Source organism: Suncus etruscus, chromosome X, assembly GCF_024139225.1.
Source record: "Suncus etruscus isolate mSunEtr1 chromosome X, mSunEtr1.pri.cur, whole genome shotgun sequence".
NCBI classification, from domain to species: Eukaryota; Metazoa; Chordata; class Mammalia; order Eulipotyphla; family Soricidae; genus Suncus; species Suncus etruscus.
The window spans coordinates 53494354-53513425 of NC_064868.1; the positions used below are offsets into that span (position 1 = coordinate 53494354).

General features: G+C 49.7%; 2 protein-coding genes across 2 annotated transcripts; one reads left to right on the forward strand and one right to left on the reverse strand.

The window, feature by feature from the left end:
- The first annotated feature begins 851 nt into the window (after nucleotides 1-851).
- PRICKLE3 (prickle planar cell polarity protein 3) lies at nucleotides 852-12521 on the forward strand. Its single transcript, XM_049767292.1, has 9 exons — nucleotides 852-908; nucleotides 2195-2280; nucleotides 3404-3587; nucleotides 7140-7253; nucleotides 8006-8143; nucleotides 9499-9702; nucleotides 9818-10004; nucleotides 11187-11486; nucleotides 11930-12521. Exons 1-9 carry the CDS (start codon nucleotides 867-869, stop codon nucleotides 12472-12474), a joined length of 1800 nt encoding a protein of 599 aa, XP_049623249.1. The 5' UTR covers nucleotides 852-866; the 3' UTR covers nucleotides 12475-12521.
- Nucleotides 12522-12727: 206 nt separating this feature from the next.
- Nucleotides 12728-16557, reverse strand: PLP2 (proteolipid protein 2). The gene is made up of 5 exons (XM_049767378.1): nucleotides 16385-16557; nucleotides 14392-14544; nucleotides 14196-14291; nucleotides 13472-13562; nucleotides 12728-13077 (listed from the first exon to the last, which is right to left on the reverse strand). Exons 1-5 carry the CDS (start codon nucleotides 16478-16480, stop codon nucleotides 13055-13057), a joined length of 459 nt encoding a protein of 152 aa, XP_049623335.1. The 5' UTR covers nucleotides 16481-16557; the 3' UTR covers nucleotides 12728-13054.
- Nucleotides 16558-19072: the final 2515 nt, after the last annotated feature.

Below are 19072 nucleotides of genomic sequence, written 5' to 3' on the forward strand. Positions count from 1 at the left end.
CCAAATAAACTTGCAAGAGAAGACAACCTGAAGCATTCATAGAAAATAAATATCCCTGAGCCGAAGAGAAAGCATGGAGGTAGGGCATTTGCCTTGCATGCAGAAGGACGATGGTTCAAATCCCGGCATCCCGTATGGTCCCCCCCCCAGCCTGCCGGGGGTGATTTCTGATCATAGAGCCAGGAGTAGTCCCTGAGCGCTGCTGGGTGTGACCCAAAAACAAACAAAAGAAAAACAAAAAAGAAATATCCTAGCAAGGGTTGGTGATAGTTCGACTCAGATTCGATACCAGGCAGCTCATATGGTCTCCCTGAACGTTGCCAGGTGTGATCCCAGAGCAGAGCTAGAATAAGCCCTGAGAACAGAGAGGTGTTCACCACAACAAAAACACAATGCAAAACAAAAATAAAAACCAAATTATCCAACGATGGGAATGTAGCTCCCAGATAGATTGCATACTTGGCATGTGTAAGGTCCCAAATTCGATCCCCGTCACCATAAACACATAGCAAATCAGCTTTTATTGTTGGGTCGCCACTCCCAAAGCTCCCCTCCTCCACTAATGAGGTCTTACGTTCTGGGTGAGGCCACGGGAAACCTTGAGTTTGGGGGAGGGGGCTTGTGCTTCTTGCTGCCTAGTTGCTGCCAGAGATAAGAGGGCATTGAAACGCTAGGGGTGCACGCTCCTCTGCGGCGAGCCCCTCCCTTCAAGGCCAAGCGGGGCGGGCCTGCGGAGCACGCTCCTCCCACGTTGGTTTCGGGTTTACGGAATTTAGCTCCCCGGCCTGTCGGACGCGAGGTGACCTGACGGCCTGGACGATTCCATCGGCCTGACCCGGCCCGGCTTGACCCTGACCGACCACTCCATGTTCGCGCAGGGGTCCCGGAGGCGCCGCTCCGGGCGCACGGTGAGCAGAAATCAGGGCAGCAGTGGGGGACAGGGGTAAACTGAGGCCCAGCAGAGGGGGCAGAGAAGTGGGAGCAGGCCCTCCCCAAATGGGCTGGAAATCCATATCCCCCAAGCTTCCTCGACCAGAAGGCTGCTGCTGGAAGCGTGCAGATGAATTAACAACGTCGAGATGTGGTGGCCCTTACAATCGCCTTTCCACACACTTTCCTCAACATTCCAGTGCGTCCCCAACCCCCTGTCGTGCGAGTTATAATGGAGGATTTTGAGGACAAAATATTGAGCCCTAGGGCCCCCAGGAAAGTACTCCCCTCCACCTTTTCGGAATGGAGGGACTGTGGAATGCACTCCCATTTTCTTGAAGTACAATACTGAAGGTCAAGGAACTGGAGTTTGGAAGAAAAGAACTTCCACTTCAGCTGGGGAGTTTTGGGGGGGCATACCTGACAATTCTTCGAGCTTACCACTGGCTCTGTGCTCAGGGATCCCACCTGAGATGCAGTGCTGGGGTTTGAACCAGGGTTGGCTACCTGCTCACCCCCAGTACTCTCTCTCCAACTTCTATCCCTGGGGCTTTTGATGGCCTGGGCCAAACCATTTGATACGTTTTCTGAAATGGACAAATAACTCAAAGGGCTGGATTCCTAAGTATCTCATGGTCTCTACCAGCACTAACAGAAGTGCCTGCAAGGCTTCTCCAGGTGGGGTCTGTTTTCTTGTATAAGATCTAGGGCTACGTATATGAGAGGTAAGGGGCAAGGCCTCTTTGAAGAGGAATGGGGGGGGGGCTTCTGGAAGTATCAGGGACCACAGAAATTCCTGGGGGAGAGTTCCCAGTTGCATGGGTCTGAGAGGGTGAAGCCAGGATTTGGGTGATCTTCTGAAAAGAGGAGCAGTGGAGATATGCAGTGATGATGGAGTCTCCGACGTTTAGCCTGTGGAAGCTGAGTGCTGTTGGAGTCCTGGGTAGAAAGGGAGGGGCCACGCCTTCCCAGAAGAGGCGACTGAGTTCACAGGGATGGGAACAGAAGCTGGTGGGAATCCTAAACTGGCCTGGGAGACTTCCTGGAAAAGGGAGTATAGAGAAGGGTGGCATCAGCTATCCTACCTGGGTTGTATCCCGCTCCCCCGCACTCCAGACCTTGTCCCAGCCTGCCCAGCGCTGCCCTGGTGGGACAAGCCTCAGCCTGTTGTCTGTGGCTGGAGTTGGAGTGGAGAAGTGGGTGTTGACTTTTTTCTCTGGCCCTGCACTGCTCCTTGTCCTGCGTCTGTCTTTGACCACTACAGCCTCCAGATGGTGAGGACCCGGACCGGGGCCAACCCTGCAACTCTTGCCAGGACCAATGTCCTGGCTTTCTGCTTCACGGCTGGAGGTAGGTGTCCAGGCTGGGGCTTTACCTGGGTCAGAACCCCGCCTTAGGAAAAAACTGCTAGATACTCAGACCACACCCCTAGGCTTGTTCCCATCCACCTTGGGAACTCCTAGGGAAAGGACCACAAACTCAGCCCTCTCCCTCTGCTCTCCCAGCTCCCCCATTGTCCAGTTCTGAGAGGGCCCCACCCAACATACAGCCTGATCCTAGAAGAGTCTTTTGAAAGCCTCTGAGGAACAACCTCTATCAGGGCTCTGAACACTACTCACTGAGAACCATCACTGTCCACTGGCTTCCAGGAAAGGCTAAAATTCCCCTCCTAGACCCCAGGTTCTAGACTCTTGATGAAGCTCTTGAGCCCAAAATGTTTCATAGACTTTCACAGACAAAGCCCTTGGGCCCTCAAGTTTGTTGTTCCATTAGAGACTAGAGCCTCCCTCTAGGGAAAATTATACCTTAATGTCCAGAGCCAGTTGTTGTTTGTTTGGGGGCCACACCTGGTGATGATCAGAGTTAACCCCTGGCTCAGTAATTACTCCTGGAAGTGCTTGGGGACTATATGGAATGTTGGAGATGGAACCTGGGTGAGCCACATGGAAAGCAAGTGCCCCACCGACTATACTATTGCTCCAACCCAGGTCCAGAGTGAATTCTAAGCTAAAGTTGCAAGATTCAGAGCTCCTAATCTCTTACTCAGAATCCTTGCTGGCAGGAAATCAGAGCCAAGTCCCAGAGTTGAAAGGAGGTGGAGGTAGTGGCAAAGGCCTTAAGACCCTGCAGCCCGTCCCATTTCCAGCCTCCCTATTGTACTCAACACAGTTAGCTTAGCTAGCTCAGCTTCCTCTGGAGTTAATAATCTTCCTGCCCCTCAGCAGAACATCCTTGGACCACAGAGTATATTTTTGGGGCCAGAGCAATAGTATAGCGGGTACGGCATTTTCTTTGTACACAGTAAAACCCAGGTTTGATCCTTGGCATTCCATATGGTCCCCTGAGCACCACCAGGAGTGATTCGTGAGTACAGAGCATGAAGTAAAGCCTGAGCACCACCGGAAATGGGCCCTCCAACCCAAAAAAGGAGGATGGGGTTCACCCTTACTAATGGATTCTTTGGCCCCCTCAGAAAGATCTGCCAGCACTGCAAATGCCCAAGAGAGGACCATGCTGTGCGGGCAGTGCCTGTGGACCTTGAACGAATCATGTGTCGCCTCATCTCCGACTTCCAGCGACACTCGATCTCTGATGATGACTCAGGCTGTGCCTCGGAGGAGTATGCCTGGGTACCCCCAGGTCTCAAGCCTGAGCAGGTGACCATAGGCCAACATCCAGTTTTTAAATTATATTTTATTTTATGTTCTGCTTGGGGGGGCACGCACATTTTATGATGTTAAGGACTTAATCCTGGCTCTGTACTCAGGGGTTACTCCTTTTTTGTTGTTGTTTTTGAGACACACCTGAAGGTGCTCAGGGATTATTCCTATCAGGGCTCAGAAGACCCTATAGGGTACTAGGGATCAAACTCAGGTGGACTGTGTGCCAGGCAAGCAAGCACCCTACCATCTGTACTATTTTATGTCCCCCACTATCCATTTTTCTCTATTGAGGGTATTCACATATGCACAAACAAATCCACACATACATATGCACACAAATATGTCAGATGTCTGGGACAATGCTAAAAGAGTGTGGTCAGATAGTATCCTGTGATCTCTGGATCTGTCTCCCAGAACACACAGGAATTCTAGAATTCTAGGACTTACTTAATCCAATTCCTTGGGACCTGTTCTTCCCACTCCAGTTCTATTCAGGTCTCAACCCAGCCTGTCATCCCCCACTTCCATGTATCAATTCATTTGGCAGCAATTAACAGAGCACCAAAGAACATCAGACAGTATTCTCAGCACTGAGACACAGCTGTGAATGAAACACACAGAAATAGAATATCAAACCCCATAGAGATTAACTTTCTAAATGGAGACATGGACAGTAAACAAACCTGGAAGGGGTGGTAAAGGATATAAACGCTATGGACTATATAAAAGCAGGGAAGGATGGGAAGTTATAGAAAGAGTTGTGAGTAGGTTGGGGTCTTGGAAATAGTTTGTGATCCCTGACATCCCATATGGTCATAAACATCACCTGGTATGTCATCCCCCCAAAAAAGAAAACACACACAAAAAAAGAGTTGCAAACAGGGATCCTAGCTAAATCTCAGTGAAAACTTGGATCATAGGTTCCTTTAGGAGTGATGTGGTCCAGGATGACATCCCAGATGGATCCAGGCAAATAGAATAGCTAAGGCAAAGGCCCTGAGGCAAGAGTGCACATTGCCTGCATGAAGAACAGTGAGACTGGTGATTAAATTTAATACAAAACAATGACATAACCAAGGAAGTCAGAACAGACAGTAAGTGTGAAGGACCAGGGCACCAGGGAGAAGGAACATGCTGGGGTCCAGGTGGCCTTGTTGGCAGTGAAAGTAATAGGCAGAGGGCATATTCTGGATACAGTTTGTTCATTCATTTATTGATTATGGGATTCAAACACAAGGCATGTCCTCAACTACAGAACTACATCCCTTGCCCTGGATTTGGGTTTTATTTTGAGGTAGAGAGGAGATGATTTGGCTCCTCTGTGTGAGATAAAAAGGAGTTACAGATTATCCCAAGGATGACTGGATTAACTGATAAGAAGACAAGGCAGGTTTAAGTTAGAACAATAGAGCACATGTTTGGGTTCGGCCTTGTAGACTTTGAGATTCTTATTATATATCTAAGCTGCCAAGTTGTCTGAAACTCAAGAGAGAGGTTACTAAACTGAAGGTAGGAGTTTTTGAATCTTTAGGCAAAAGGTTTGATGCTTATTCCCAAGGGAGTGAAAGCAGACAGAGGCTAGAGACTGAAGGACTTAAACTGAAGGCCCTCCCACATTTAGGAATTAGTTAGTTAAGGCAAAACCAAAAGAGACTCAGGGAAATGGCAGCCAATAAGGTGTAGAAAGTAGGGCCCTGATAGGACAGTTGGTAAGTATGCAAGTTTTCTTGCATACTGCTGACTGATTTATTCTTCAGAACCATATATGGCCCCCTGAGCACAGATCCAGGAGTGATCTCTGAACACTGCCATGTGTTCCCTCTCCCCATACTCAGTATAAGAGAAAAATGGTAGGAAGTAAACCAGGAACTCAAGGTTATCCCTGAAAGCATCCTAGAAGCAATGTTTTCCAGAAGGGGTGGAAATCCATGGTTTCTGTGCTGCTTAGGAGCCTTGAGAGGTAAGAATGCACATGGAACAATTGCACCAATGTAAATGTTTGTTGTGACAGGAACTGCTTGGAGAAACGCAAGAATTGAGGGGGGCATGGTGCCTGAATGGGGAGAATTGAAGTGGAGGAAGTAGAGGCAATAGTGCATCCAGCACTTGAGAAATTTGGCTGTACAGGAAAGAACATGTGGAGTAACAGATGTACAAAGTAACTGTAAACTAGAGCAAAAACTTAGGGAGGAGTGGGCTTGAGTGATAGTACAGATGATAGGGCTCTAGCATGTGGCTGACCAGTTTCTACCCCCAGCATCCTGTATAGCACCCTGAACACCAGGAGCAGAGCTCCTGAGTGCAGAGCTAGGAGTAAGCCCTGTGTACACTAGTTATGGCACCACCCCATCCCCCAAATTAGCAGGTAGGCTAAAAAGAAGGTATAAGAGGCAAGCTTCTTTACTTGCACATGTTTGAACGTGGTTGATCCCTGGAACCCCATATGGTCCTCAGTGTAAACATAAATACCACCACCACCAACAACAACAGAATAAACAACATGCAGCTGGAAATATAGTACAGTGGGTAGGGTACTTACCTTGCATGCAGCCAACCAAGTTTTTATCTCCAACATCCCTTATGGTCCCCTGAGCACACCAGTAATTCTTTTTTTTTTTTTTTTTTTTTTTTTTTTTTGGTTTTTGGGCCACACCCGGTAACGCTCAGGGGTTACTCCTGGCTATGTGCTCAGAAGTTGCTCCTGGCTTGGGGGACCATATGGGACACCGGGGGATCGAACTGCGGTCCGTCCAAGGTTAGCGCAGGCAAGGCAGGCACTTTACCTTTAGCGCCACCGCCCGGCCCCACACCAGTAATTCTTGAGTACAGAACCAGGGGTAAGACCTGAACAGTGCCAGATGTGGCTCAGCCTCCCCAAAAGAAAAACAGAAGAGACTCCTCCACAAGTAGTTCCTGAACATTGTAAATGTTCAGTAAGAGGTGGCTCAACCACCTCTCAAATAAAACCATAAACTTTGTGTATGGATGAGAACTACAAATAGCCCAGCTTAAAAAAAAGGATGGGGGGCCCGGAGACATAGCACAGCGGTGTTTGCCTTGCAAGCAGCCGATCCAGGACCAAAGGTGGTTGGTTCGAATCCCGGTGTCCCATATGGTCCCCCGTGCCTGCCAGGAGCTATTTCTGAGCAGACAGCCAGGAGTAACCCCTGAGCACCGCCAAAAATCAAAAAAAAAAAAAAAAAGGATGGGACAGACCATACAATGATTTTAATAATCTCAAATAAATATGTATACCTGGTCTCCCAAACTCCACCCTCCACCATTCCACTCTATTCCAACACATCCCTTAATTTAAATTGCTTTCTCTCTGGACTAGAGCCACTCTAAGGATTAAGGCATTTGGCTTGTATGTGACTAACCCCATTTTGATCACTGGCACTGTATAGGATCCCCCAAGCACTGCCAGGAATGATCCTTGAGTACAAAGCCAGGGTAAGCCTTGCTTACTACTGATTGTGGCTGAAAACCAAAAATATAAATAAACAAATAAATAATAGCTTTCTCCCATTTTGTGTACACTCCCAGGTTTATCAGTTTTTCAGCTGCCTTCCCGAGGACAAGATCCCTTATGTCAACAGTCCTGGGGAGAAATACAGGATTAAACAGTTGTTGTATCAGCTGCCCCCATACGACAGTGAGGTAAGGAGAAGACACAGGAAGAAAATGCCAGGTAGAGGGCATAACCTGGGCCAATGCTGGCAACTGGAAAGAAATATACAATGCAGGGCCAGAGGAATAGTACGGTGGGTAGGATGCTTTCTTTGCACACAGACAATCTAGGTTTAATCATGTACCCATGAGGTCCCCTGAGTCCTGTCAGGTTGTGATTTATCAGCAGAGCCAGGTTTTATCCCTGAGCACAGCTGCAAGTGTCCCCACCAAAAACGAAATGAGCACAGGAAGAAAGGTGAGCTCTGAGCTGAATGCAGCAATTGGGGCTGTTTCTTCCAGCTAGACACTGTAAGAACTAGCTAAGTTTGGGACTGAAGAGATAACTCAAAGGCTTGAAGTCATGTTTTGCCTGTAGGATCTTTAGGTTCTATCCCTGGCACCACATAGCTTAAGGAGTAAGAATTTGTGGGTGGGGGTTGGACCACATTTTGTTTGTGTTCACAGCTTCCTTTTGGCTCCTAGCACAGGGATCATTCCTGGTGGTGCTCAGGAAACCCTTTGTAGCTAAAGGGTTCAAACCAGGGTTGGCTTTATGCAAATCAAACACCTTACCTACTATGGTGCATTTCTGTAGGGTGGGAATTGTAAGCAGCAAAGGGCACCATCTCTACAAAAGCCTAAACAGAAATTTTCTGAATGAACCTGAAATTTTCAAAGGCTGCAGGGGTGGGCAGGCTTCAGGGAGGATCCTAGATGTCCTTCACTACCCCCCTCCCCAGGCACAGTACTGCACTGCACTGGAAGAGGAGGAGAAGAAAGAGCTCCAGTCCTTTAGCCAGCAACGGAAGCGGGAGAATCTGGGACGAGGCACAGTGCGCATCTTCCCAGTGACCATCACTGGGGCCATCTGTGAAGAGGTCAGTTATAGAGGGCATAAACAAGTAAGTGGTGCCATTGTTCCAAGATCTGGGCTTTAGGACCCCCTCTGTCAGGCCCAGAGAAAATGAAACTGGCCACTTTACTTTTTTTTGGTAGGAGGATGAGGTCACACTTAGCAGTGCTCAAGGCTCACTCCTAGCTCTGTGCTTAGGAATCACTCCTGGCAGGGCTCAAGGGAACATATTGGATGCCAGATATCAAACTTGAGTCAGCTGCGTGCAAATCAAGCACCTTACTCGCTGTACTATCTAACTCCAAGGATGGCCACTTTCCCACTTTAAACCACACATTGTGTCTCCAGTGTCATTTCTGATGGGGGTCTGTACCCCCATCCCACCGTGATGCAAGATCACATTTGTCCTGCTGGTCTCACTATACAGTAGCTAGGAACCAGAGGCTTGATCCTCTGGTTCTCTTATCATCGAGATGTACCCTTTGTTTTTGTTTTGTTATTTTGGGGCCACACCCAGCAGTGCTAGGAGCTTACTCCTGGCTCAGAGATCACTCCTGCCCACCCTCAAGGATCACACTTACTCTGTGATCAGGGATCACACCTATGGGGTGCCCTGTGGGCTTCTGAGACTTGAACCTAGTTTGGTCATGTTTAAGGCAAAAGCCATATCCACTATCCTATCTCTCTAACACTGAAATGTTGTCCTTTAGAATACTATGCACCCAAGTTCTATCCCTAGTCCCTGAATACCGCTGGGTTTAAGCAGTGCTACAAATTCTCACCTCCCACAAATAACACAGTGTCACAGTCTTTGTCTAGATATGGAGGTTGGTAGAATTTGTCTCCAAGTTCCGCCCTGCCAGTGAATAATACTTAGATACAACTGTCACTTAGTGTAAGGACTAAAGTCCCTTCATGGCTTGAACTGTCACTAGGGTTTCCCCAAACCCCTCAGGGTGAGACTTGCCTTTAAGATCACCCATCGGAGTATGGATCTCTCAGGACCCAAGTCGTTTGTCAGTCCCACCCACCCCATGAAGGTAGGCAGAATTTGGCTCACAGTTACTCCTAGTGGAGGGCTAATCGCAAAAGCCCACCATGGGGAAGGTCTGAATATGATAAACCTATTTTTGGTTGGTTTGTTTTGAGCTACAATTAGTGATGTTTAAGGTTTACTCTTGGCTCTGCACTCGGGCATCACTCCTGGTGGGGCCCAGGAAACCTATGGGGTGCCAAGGATTGAACCTGGGTCAACAATGTGCATTCAAGTGCCCTACCCAATGATATATGACTCTGATCCCTTTTGGGGCGGTTGTTTTTTTTACTGACTCCCTTGGCCATCTGACTCATTTGATGTGATGGTGCCCATCTCATTTTTAGTGTGGGAAGCAGATTGCAGGTGGGGATATTGCCGTCTTTGCCAGTCGTGCGGGCCTGGGAGCCTGTTGGCACCCACAATGCTTTGTGTGTTCCACGTGTCGGGAGCTGCTGGTGGACCTCATTTACTTCTACCATGCTGGCAAGGTCTACTGTGGACGCCACCATGCCGAACACCTGCGGCCCCGCTGCCAAGCCTGTGATGAGGTCTGTGCCCTTCTGCTGTGTGCAATGGTACTGGATGGGCTGGGATCAGGGTCAGGGTGGGCATGGCCAGAAGCAGGCCCTTCCGGTGGCGACAGTTGGTCCGCACTCCCTCCAGATCATCTTCTCACCTGAGTGCACTGAGGCCGAGGGTCAGCACTGGCACATGGGCCACTTCTGCTGCTTCGATTGTGAAGTGTCACTTGGTGGACAACGCTACGTCATGCGACAGAGCCGGCCACACTGCTGTACCTGCTATGAAGCCCGTCATGCAGAATACTGTGATGGCTGTGGGGAGCATATTGGTAGGTGAACACAGCATAAGAAGGGAACTTTAAGAAGATGGGCAACCAGGACAAAGCTCCACAGGATTCCTCCTGTGGTCCAGGCCACATTTCTCACTAGACTTTGTTTATGTTTTGAGGCCACACTCAGTGATGTTCATGGGCTACTCCTGGCTCTGCACTCAGAAATTACTCCTGGCAGTGCTTAGGAATATGGGATGCTGGGATTCAAACCTGGGCCAGCCATATGCAAGGCAAGCACACTACCTGATCTTCTACTGCTCAGCCTCTCCCACCAGACTTCTTGTTTGGCCCAGCACCAACACCTCTTCACTCACCTTCACTGGATAAGTCCATCATGCCATACTTTCTTTTCTTTATTTTTGGTTCACACCTGGTAGAGCTCAAGAGATTATTCCTGTTAGGGCTTGGGTACCTTATTTTCTGAGGCTCACTTCCACCAACCTAGCTAAGTCTTCATTTTGAAACTGTACTCTGACCTAGAAGCCTCACCAATTTGTTACTAAGACCATGACCTTCAGCCTTCATTCTGCATCCTGACCAGGCCACCTAGAAACCACCTTTTTTTCCTTTCGGTATTTGGGCCACATCCATGACTTTCTTGTGAAGTGCTCCTGGAACCATGTAGTGTCAGAGATCAGACCCAAAGCTCTCACACACAAAGCATGTGCTCCAGTCCTTTGAACCATCTTCCCAGCAGAATATACCTCAATTTCTAAGCTCGCCCATATTCACCCCCACTTTGGGACAGTGCACCCTTAGGAACAAAGGGAGGGTGAATGAAGAGATATTTACCAGTTTGCCCAAGAGTCAATGAGGAAAGGGTGGGGGTGAATATCAAAGCTCAGGTTGCCTTTTTTTTTTTTTTTTTTTTGGTTTTTGGGCCACACCCGTTTGACACTCAGGGGTTACTTTTTGGCTATGTGCTCAGAAATCGCCCCTGGCTTGGGGGGACCATATGGGACGCCGGGGGATCGAACCGCGGTCCGTCCTACGCTAGGAGGTAGACACCTTACCTCTAGCGCCACCTTCCCGGCCCCTCAGGTTGCCTTTGATGGAGAGGTGAGGGGAGAATAGCCTGCTTCAGATTTTCTGTCATTTCTCCTAAAGGGTCCCACTTGGGAGGGATGGGGAGTGCCTGTGATGTATGCTCAGTTTCCCTCCATGCACTGATCCATACAGGCCTGGACCAGGGCCAGATGGCTTATGAGGGTCAACACTGGCACGCATCAGACAGCTGCTTCTGCTGTAGTCGCTGCAGGCTGGCCTTATTGGGCCGCCCGTTCCTGCCACGCCGTGGGCTGATCTTCTGCTCTCGCACCTGCAGTCTGGGGTTTGAAACCCCAGTTCCCAGGACCGGGCACCACAGCTGGAGCACAAGCATGGTTTCTGCACCACTAACAGCCTCCACAGCACCTTTCTCTGCAGTGAAGGGGGCATCAGAGATGATCACCAATGGCACTAGTAACAAGCCAGCCCCTGGTGAGCTTACCCTCCAGCCATGCCCAACACACTGTGTCCCCACCTCCCCTCTTAACTTGGCCCCCACCATCAGACATTTCAGATCTAGTGTCAGGACAAACCCTACCCCCTCAGGAACCTTGGATATACAGGGCCAGTCCCTCCTTCTGTAAGTCTCAAACCCTTGATTCTCTTCCCACCACCCACCCACCCACACACACACACACTTTGTCCATTTAGCCTTGCTGTGCCCCCTTCAGTCACACCCTTAGCAAGTCTTGTTTTATCTCCGTCCTCGCACTACTCTCCCCAGAACCTGCCCTGACTTCCTATCTCATTGCCCCTTTCTCACTTCTGCCCCCACTTTCCCAGCACTGATTGGGAAAAGGAAAGAAGGGGAGACCATCTCACAAGAGGGCACATCCAGAGCTGAAACAAGGATGTTTTTTTTTAACTCTATCCAGATGCAGGACCGGAGGAGCCCAACTGCTTTCTGAGAGGAGCACCTCACCGCCACTCCATGCCTGAGCTGGGGCTCCAAAGTGTCCCTAATCCAACTTTGAGGTCCCCCAGCAGAAAGGATCCATGCCCAGAAGCAGGTGCTTTTGGTCGCCAGAGTGCTCCACGGGTCAGCTTCCGTGACCCTCTGGTGTCTGAGGGAGGCTCACGCAGAACCCTGAGTGCTCCTCCATCCCAGCGCAGGAGGCCCAGAAGTCCCCCACCGGGAGTGCCCAGCAGACATCGCCCCCACCGTCACCACAGCCACTGCCCCCATTCAAGTACCTTGGGATTGGAGTCAGACTCAGGATCTTGCTCCAGTTCAGAATCCTCGGAAGATGATGGCTTCTTCCTCGGAGAACGAATCCCTCTGCCCCCACACCTTACTAGGCCCTTTTCTGCTCAGGGAACCACACCTAAGACCCCGAATTCTATGTCTCCACAGCTCCCCCAGGAATTGCCCCCAGGGATGCCTCACCAAGCCAGAGAAAAGAACTGCATCTTGGCTTGAAGGCAAGGCAGTCCTAGGGGTCTCTGACTCAGCGTAGGTGATGATCCTTTCCCAAACTAATCAGGCCCCCCTTCCTTCCTCCCTCGACGAATTAATTTAAAATTTGTTTCGATACAAGCTTGGCTTCTTTACCCCTTCTGTAGTCCACCCTCCTGGCTATACTTGGTATTTCCCCACCTGCAAACAAAAGATTAATTTATTCATTATCATATGTTCAAACCATCTGTTTATTTTGATATGTCCCTCCACAGAATGTCCCTCCTCATACTGAGGAGGTTACTTTGAATGAGTCACAACATGGAACCTGAAATCTGTGGTACGCCCCATTTAAGGGCTTAAGGGGAGTGGCATAGTCCAAGCAGAACTATGTGGCCAGTTGAACACTGCAGAAGGGTCATCTAGAGACACCACGAAGGTGACCACACCCAATAGGGTGATTGACAAGCTGGGAAATGTTCTAGAAAAGGTTCTTTGACCTCATGGGGATTAGAAATTAGCTGGGAGTTTTGTAAAGTCAGGAAGGAATTGGTTCCATAGAGGTGTAATTTGCAGGATATGGAGAGAAATGAAGGGCATTCGCTTACACGGGTCCATCAGCTGGGTCTGCAGGTGAGGCAAAGAAAATGCATTAGCTGGATTCATATGTCCAGTTTACAGACAAGAACACATGATTTATAGTACTTACTGGTACTAAAGTTATAAGTACAAAACAAGTGACACATCCTGCCTTTGTGTCCCTGGGAAATCTTTTTCTTCTCTCTCTCTCTTTTGTTTGTTTGTTTGTTTTTGAGGGGCTCACAGCGCTCAGGGGTTCCTCCTGGCTCTATGCTCAGAAATCGCTCCTGGCAGGCTTGGGGGACCATATGGGATGCCAGGATTCAAACCACCATCCTTCTTCGTCTGAGGCGAACGCTTTACCTCTGTGCTATCTCTCCAGCCCCTTTTTCTTCTCTCTTAACCCCTGTCCCCCTCCTCCACAACACACACACATACTAACCAGTAGGAGCTGCTGTGTGTCTTTGCTGCCACAATGGAAAGGTGATATAGGCATCATAGCCAAAGAGGATAGTAGCCAGCAGACCAAAAACCTATGAGTGGAGAAAAGAATCAATTAGGCTGGTCGGGCTATTCAGCATGCCTCTCTTTTCCCAGCATCATCACTACAGTGGCTTACTGCTCCATCTAGGAATGGTAACTGGAGTCCCAGAAGATCCATGGAAAGATCATGAGACAGGACCCTCCTTCTTCCTAGTGCTTCTTTTTTGTTTTGTTTTTTTGGGCCACACCCGGTGGTGGTTGGGGGTTACTCCTGGCTGTCTGCTCAGAAATAGCTCCTGGCAGGCACGGGGGACCATATGGGACACCAGGATTTGAACCAACCACCTTAGGTCCTGGATCGGCTGCTTGCAAGGCAAACGCCGCTGTGCTATCTCTCCGGGCCCTTCCTAGTGCTTCTTAACACTAGCCCTATCCATGCTATGTTTCAATGTTCTAGGAGTGTGTTACCAAAGGTCCTTATGCTAGACTAAGTGCTGGACCCTTGAAAGCAATTAATGATAAGCTTAAGAGGAAAATCAGAGCCTGGGCCAGGCTTTCCTGAAGACCCCAAAGACCAGCATCTCCTGCTGTGCTTTACATATTTTCTCCCTTCGATGAAAACAGCCCTGAAGCCCTCAAACCCCTCCCACTTGAGGCTTCAGAGCTGCCTCCATGGTCTTTACCCCAGCAGCGATTTTGGAGTTGTTTCCTTTCTCAACAAGGACAACTATAGAGGTGATCAGATAGAGGATGGCCGCTATGAGGGTTCGGAAGAAATCCTAGAAGGTGTAGAAAGAAGAGAGAAGTCAACATTCCAAATTGAGAAAGACCATCCCAATAGTCCAGGCCACTTAGTGTCCTCTTCAGCCCCTTTCTCACACTCCAAGGCCAGTTGATGAACTGTATCTTGTTGTGCAGCTCACACATGTAGATGACAAAGAAGACAGCAGCAAGGATCATCTCAACCACCGACAGGGAGGAATATCCCGGTGTGGAGGCACTGAAGCAAATCAGAATCACCAGGCAAAAAATCTAGAAGGGAGCCAGAGACAAAGTATAAATGCATAAGGAGGTGAGGTCACTTGTCTTGTGTGTAGCCTACAGTGCAGATAGTGAGTGCCCAGAGCAGTGCCTAGAGTGATCCCTGAGCACAGAGCCAGGAGAAAGACCAAAACACCAGCCCCCATCCTGCCCCCCAAAGCTGGAAAGGTACCTTAATAGACTCCCATGTTTAAGAGGATTGGTTTAAACAAGGGATCTCAAATTCTGATGCCTACTTGTACTGGGAAGATGATTAGTATAAGTAATAGCTAAACGTTATCCATGTGTTCCCTCTATTCTAAATGTGGTTTGTTTTCTTTTGGGATTTTGGAGAGGCACATTTAGCTATGCTTTTGGCTCATGACTTGAGGGTCATTCCTCACTATATTGCTAAGAAACTATGCAGTACTTGGAATGGAGCTCATGCTGCACCCATTGGAGCTATCTCCCCAGCACGGTACTTGCACAGTTCTTATAAACCATATTTGGGGGCTGGGACAATAATACAATGGGCAGGGCACTCGCCTTGCATGCAGAAGACCTAGATTCAATCTCTAGCACCCCATATGGTTCACTGAGTGTAAAGTCATAAGTAAGACCTGAGCATCGCTGGGTGTAGCCCCAAACCAAATACAAAAACCCAACCATATTTCTGTGGGGGTTCAGGGAGATGGTTCAGAGAGCTGAAGAGCATAATAAAGATCAAGGTTTGATCCCTAGTACCACGTGACACCTCAGTCACCAGTAGCACCACCAGTAGCTCAGCGTCAGCCGGATGTGTCCCCCACGTAAAAAAACCTTGTAAGTCTTCGCTTAATCATCACAACAGCCTAGTCAGCAAGTTACTATGGTTACATTTTTTTGGTTTTTGGTTTTGGGGCCACACCCAGTGACTCTCAGGGGTGACTCCTGGCTAAGCGCTCAGAAATCGCTCCTGGCTTGGGGGACCAAACTGCTTTACCCATTGCGCCACCGCTCTGGCACCAGTTACTTTCTTTTATAGATGAGAAACGTGTACATAGAGAGCTGAAGTGACTGAATAAGGAACCCCGGGCTAGTAAAGGACAGTTTTAGATATCTACTTTTTGGGGTTTCCCCATTTTTCCTTTTTGGAGAGGAGTAGGTGCAGGGAGTGGCACCACAGGTGTTCATCGAGTACTGAGGACTCTAAAGGCAGGGCGTTGACTGGCAGGGCTTGAGGTTCACCCCAGTACCTCTTGGGGGGGGGCACCTAGGGAGTGATTCTGGAAGAGCAAGGCTCCGTTAAAGGCACTGAAGCTCTTTCACAATGACTCAAAGGCAGCGCTTCCTGAAGAAGGGTGGAAACCCGCGGCTGGGAGAGGCAGGGAGAGCAAAGGACCTCCCTCGCCTCGCCAACAGATGGGTGAGGAAGAGCTGGCGCAGGGCGGGACACCCTAGCGCGCGGATTGGGGGACCCCACCCCAGCAGGCCCCGCCCCTGGGCACCGGGCCAGCCCGCCCGCCAGTTCCCAAACCAGGCCACACCCTGCTACCGGAGGGGCCCCCCATCTCGCAGGTCCTTCAGACCCTTTCCCAAAAGTCCACCGGTGAATCCACGCATGGTGCCTCCACGCGGCCCACTCCTCTTTGTGCTCAGCACCCTTTTCCCTCACCTCATGGGCCAGAACACCTTCTCTGAACTCCACAAATTCTGCCTTGCGCCTCTGGGCCTCCTCCACCCCTAACCCATTCACCCCCGCACCCCACAGCCGAGACGGCCTCGCGCGGGACTGCTTCCCACCGCCAGGTCCAGGCGCTCCCGCCCTTTGTCCCGCTCGCCTTTGCCCACCCGGCCGTCCCGGGAAGCTCACAATCTCAGCAAAAAGGAGAATTCCCTTGCGGGTGCGCCAAAAGTTGGTGCAGGCAGCCCAGCAGCCCGGAGCCGAGAAGCGTTCAGAATCCGCCATGGCGCGCTCCGAGAGTTCCTAGGGGTGCCAAGGAGTTGTTGGCCTGCAAGTGGGTTCGAGGGCTCTCCACAGCTAGCCGAGCTGCCCGCCGTCTGCCCGGGAAGGGGGCCCCGGGGCAAAGGAGGGAGTGAATCACCGCGCCTTGCAGAAGCGGGCGGGGCTGGAGGGGGCCGGGCCAGGTGGCTGCCGCCCCGGAAGCCCCCGAACCCCGCCCTCTAAGGAATCCTCTAGCCCCATTCACTGCACCCCCTAAACCCCCCACGCTCTCACAACAGGGGCAACCCATCTCTGGGGTCGCCAGCCTTTGAGACTTCATAGGGGTACCCTGAGCGGTCAAGGGGAGATCCCTGGTTTTTATTAGAATACAAAATCCCCAGGGGAAGGGGCTGGAGTGATATTTCAGCTGGGAGGGCTCTTGCCTTGCACGCAGGTGGGGAAATCCTCAGAGCCCCATGAGGTTTATTCCCCCACCCTAGCCCTGCCAGAAGTGATCCCTGAGCAAAAAGCCAGGAGTAAATTCTGAGCACCGCCGCCTGTGGCCGCAAGACAAAAATAAAACCAATACCCAGGGGGACTTATTTCAACTGAAAACCAAAGGATTCAGACTTCGGGAAGTAGTAAACCGAGTTCCTTAGCTGTCAAAACAAAAACTAAAAAAGAAAAACAAGTGAAAAGAAACAGCCAAGGCCTTGTCTAAATTCAGATTATGTTGCCAGATTTTATTTGGGATATATCAGATTTGAGACATTTTCCCACTTGCATAGCTGGGTTCTGACTTAACACTTCCGTGCAGCAGGGTGTGAGGTTGTCTCCTGCCCCCAACCTCACCCCCTGTTTTTAAAATTAAAAGGTTCCGGCAGGAGAGATAGCATGGAGGTAAGACGTTTGCCTTGCATATAGAAGGACGGTGGTTCGAATCCCAGCATCCCATATGGTTCCCTGCGCAAACCAAGAGCAATTTCTGAGAGTACAGCCAGGAGCAACCCCAGAGCGATGCCGGGTGTGACCCAAACCAAAAAAAAGAAAAGAAAAGAAAAGCATTCTTCATTCTTCATTAGAGCAGGTGGGGCTGACCGCAAAGCAAAACTGTCCAGTGTCATGGACTTCTGGTGTACATTTAAAGGATGACATGCGGAATAAGTGTCTTAGCAATGAAAGGAATGAGACAGTCTCAACGATAAGTGAGAACAGGGCTTGGTGCACATTAGTCAGTTCAATACATAAGTGGGTGTTATGAACAAGGCCTAAGTCAAGAGTTTCCTTGTCTGTTTTGGGGATTCCTGGGATGCAGTGCTTGGACTGGTTTCCTATATTTAAGCAGAGGACTCAGTGATCAGCCCCAAGTGAGAAACAATGAAGAATTCCAGTAGGCAGAGTGATAGTACAGCAGATAGGGCAATTGGCTTTCATGAAGTTGACCTAGGTTTGATCGCCCTCGTCCCAAATGGTCTCCCAGCACCTCCAGGAGTGATTTCTGATATCAGAGCCAGGAGTAACCCCTGAACAATGCCAGGTGTGGCCTACACACAAAAAAGAAATAAACTTGCTGGGGCTTGGAGTGCCAGGCTGGGTGGGGGAACAAAGTATATTTAAAGTCTGTTACCCCAAACAAATGGTTTATCCTGATTCAGCCTTAGTTTCTGCAGCTAAGAGGTACATCTGGCCACAGGAGTTAGGAGCTCCCCTAAAATATGCTGAGGACACACTGGGAATATTGCCAAAATGGTTAGACTCCAGGGCTTCCAGTGACTAAATTTTAGTTTGGGTTTGGTTCCATACCCAATAGTGTTCAGGTATAACTCCTGTCTCTGTGCTCATGAATCACTCTTAGAGAGACTCTGGAGACCCTATGGGGTGCCAGAGATTGAACCCGGGTCAGCTACATGCGAGGCAAGTACTATCTCTCCAGCCCTGATTTACTTTGTTTTTGTTTGGGAACCCCACGTGGTAATGTTTGGGAATTAATCCTGGCTCAGAGCTCAGGGAATTGTACAGTGCTGGGGATCAAACCCAGGCCTCTAACATGTGAAAAACAACCCCTGGAACTACTTTCCTGACCACCAGGTCCCCTTGAAACCAGGAAAAGGATGGACTTGCCTCCTTCAACTTCAAGTTGCTGAAAAGGTGTATAGTGGAAAGGATGTAAGTACATCACACACAATGCTGTGTGCTTTACAACTCTTTGAGGAGTTTTTTGAAAACTTCTCTCAAACCAAGAGTTTTGCTGGTTCCCTTCAGCAAAACCAGGTACTCCACACCAGGGCCTTTTCACTTGGCTGTTGGCCCTGCTGGCAATGCTCTTTCCCCAGCTCATTAGATATCTGGCTTCTGGCCAGTCAGGCCTTAGCTAAATGTTAAGTCTCTAATGAGGCCAGCAGGTCATTGCTGTCTCCAAGAGAACTTCTTTTTTTTTTTTTTTTTTTTTTTTGGTTTTTGGGCCACACCCAGTAACGCTCAGTGGTTACTCCTGGCTATGTGCTCAGAAGTTGCTCCTGGCTTGGGGGACCATATGGGACACCGGGGGATCGAACCGCGGTCCGTCCAAGGTTAGCGCAGGCAAGGCAGGCACCTTACCTTTAGCGCCACCGCCCG

Bases quoted from the DNA above. Each gene is read 5' to 3' on its own strand.
- PRICKLE3 (XM_049767292.1), top strand. From the start codon at position 867: ATGTTCGCGCAGGGGTCCCGGAGGCGCCGCTCCGGGCGCACG. The intron at 909-2,194 runs GTGAGCAGAAAT...TGACCACTACAG, and splicing joins GGCGCCGCTCCGGGCGCACG to CCTCCAGATGGTGAGGACCC. The intron at 9,703-9,817 runs GTCTGTGCCCTT...CACTCCCTCCAG, and splicing joins GCTGCCAAGCCTGTGATGAG to ATCATCTTCTCACCTGAGTG.
- PLP2 (XM_049767378.1), bottom strand. From the start codon at position 16,480: ATGGCGGATTCTGAACGCTTCTCGGCTCCGGGCTGCTGGGCTGCCTGC. The intron at 14,545-16,384 runs GTGAGCTTCCCG...GCTCCCTTCTAG, and splicing joins TTCTCCTTTTTGCTGAGATT to ATTTTTTGCCTGGTGATTCT. The intron at 14,292-14,391 runs GTGAGAAAGGGG...TACACCTTCTAG, and splicing joins TCATCAACTGGCCTTGGAGT to GATTTCTTCCGAACCCTCAT.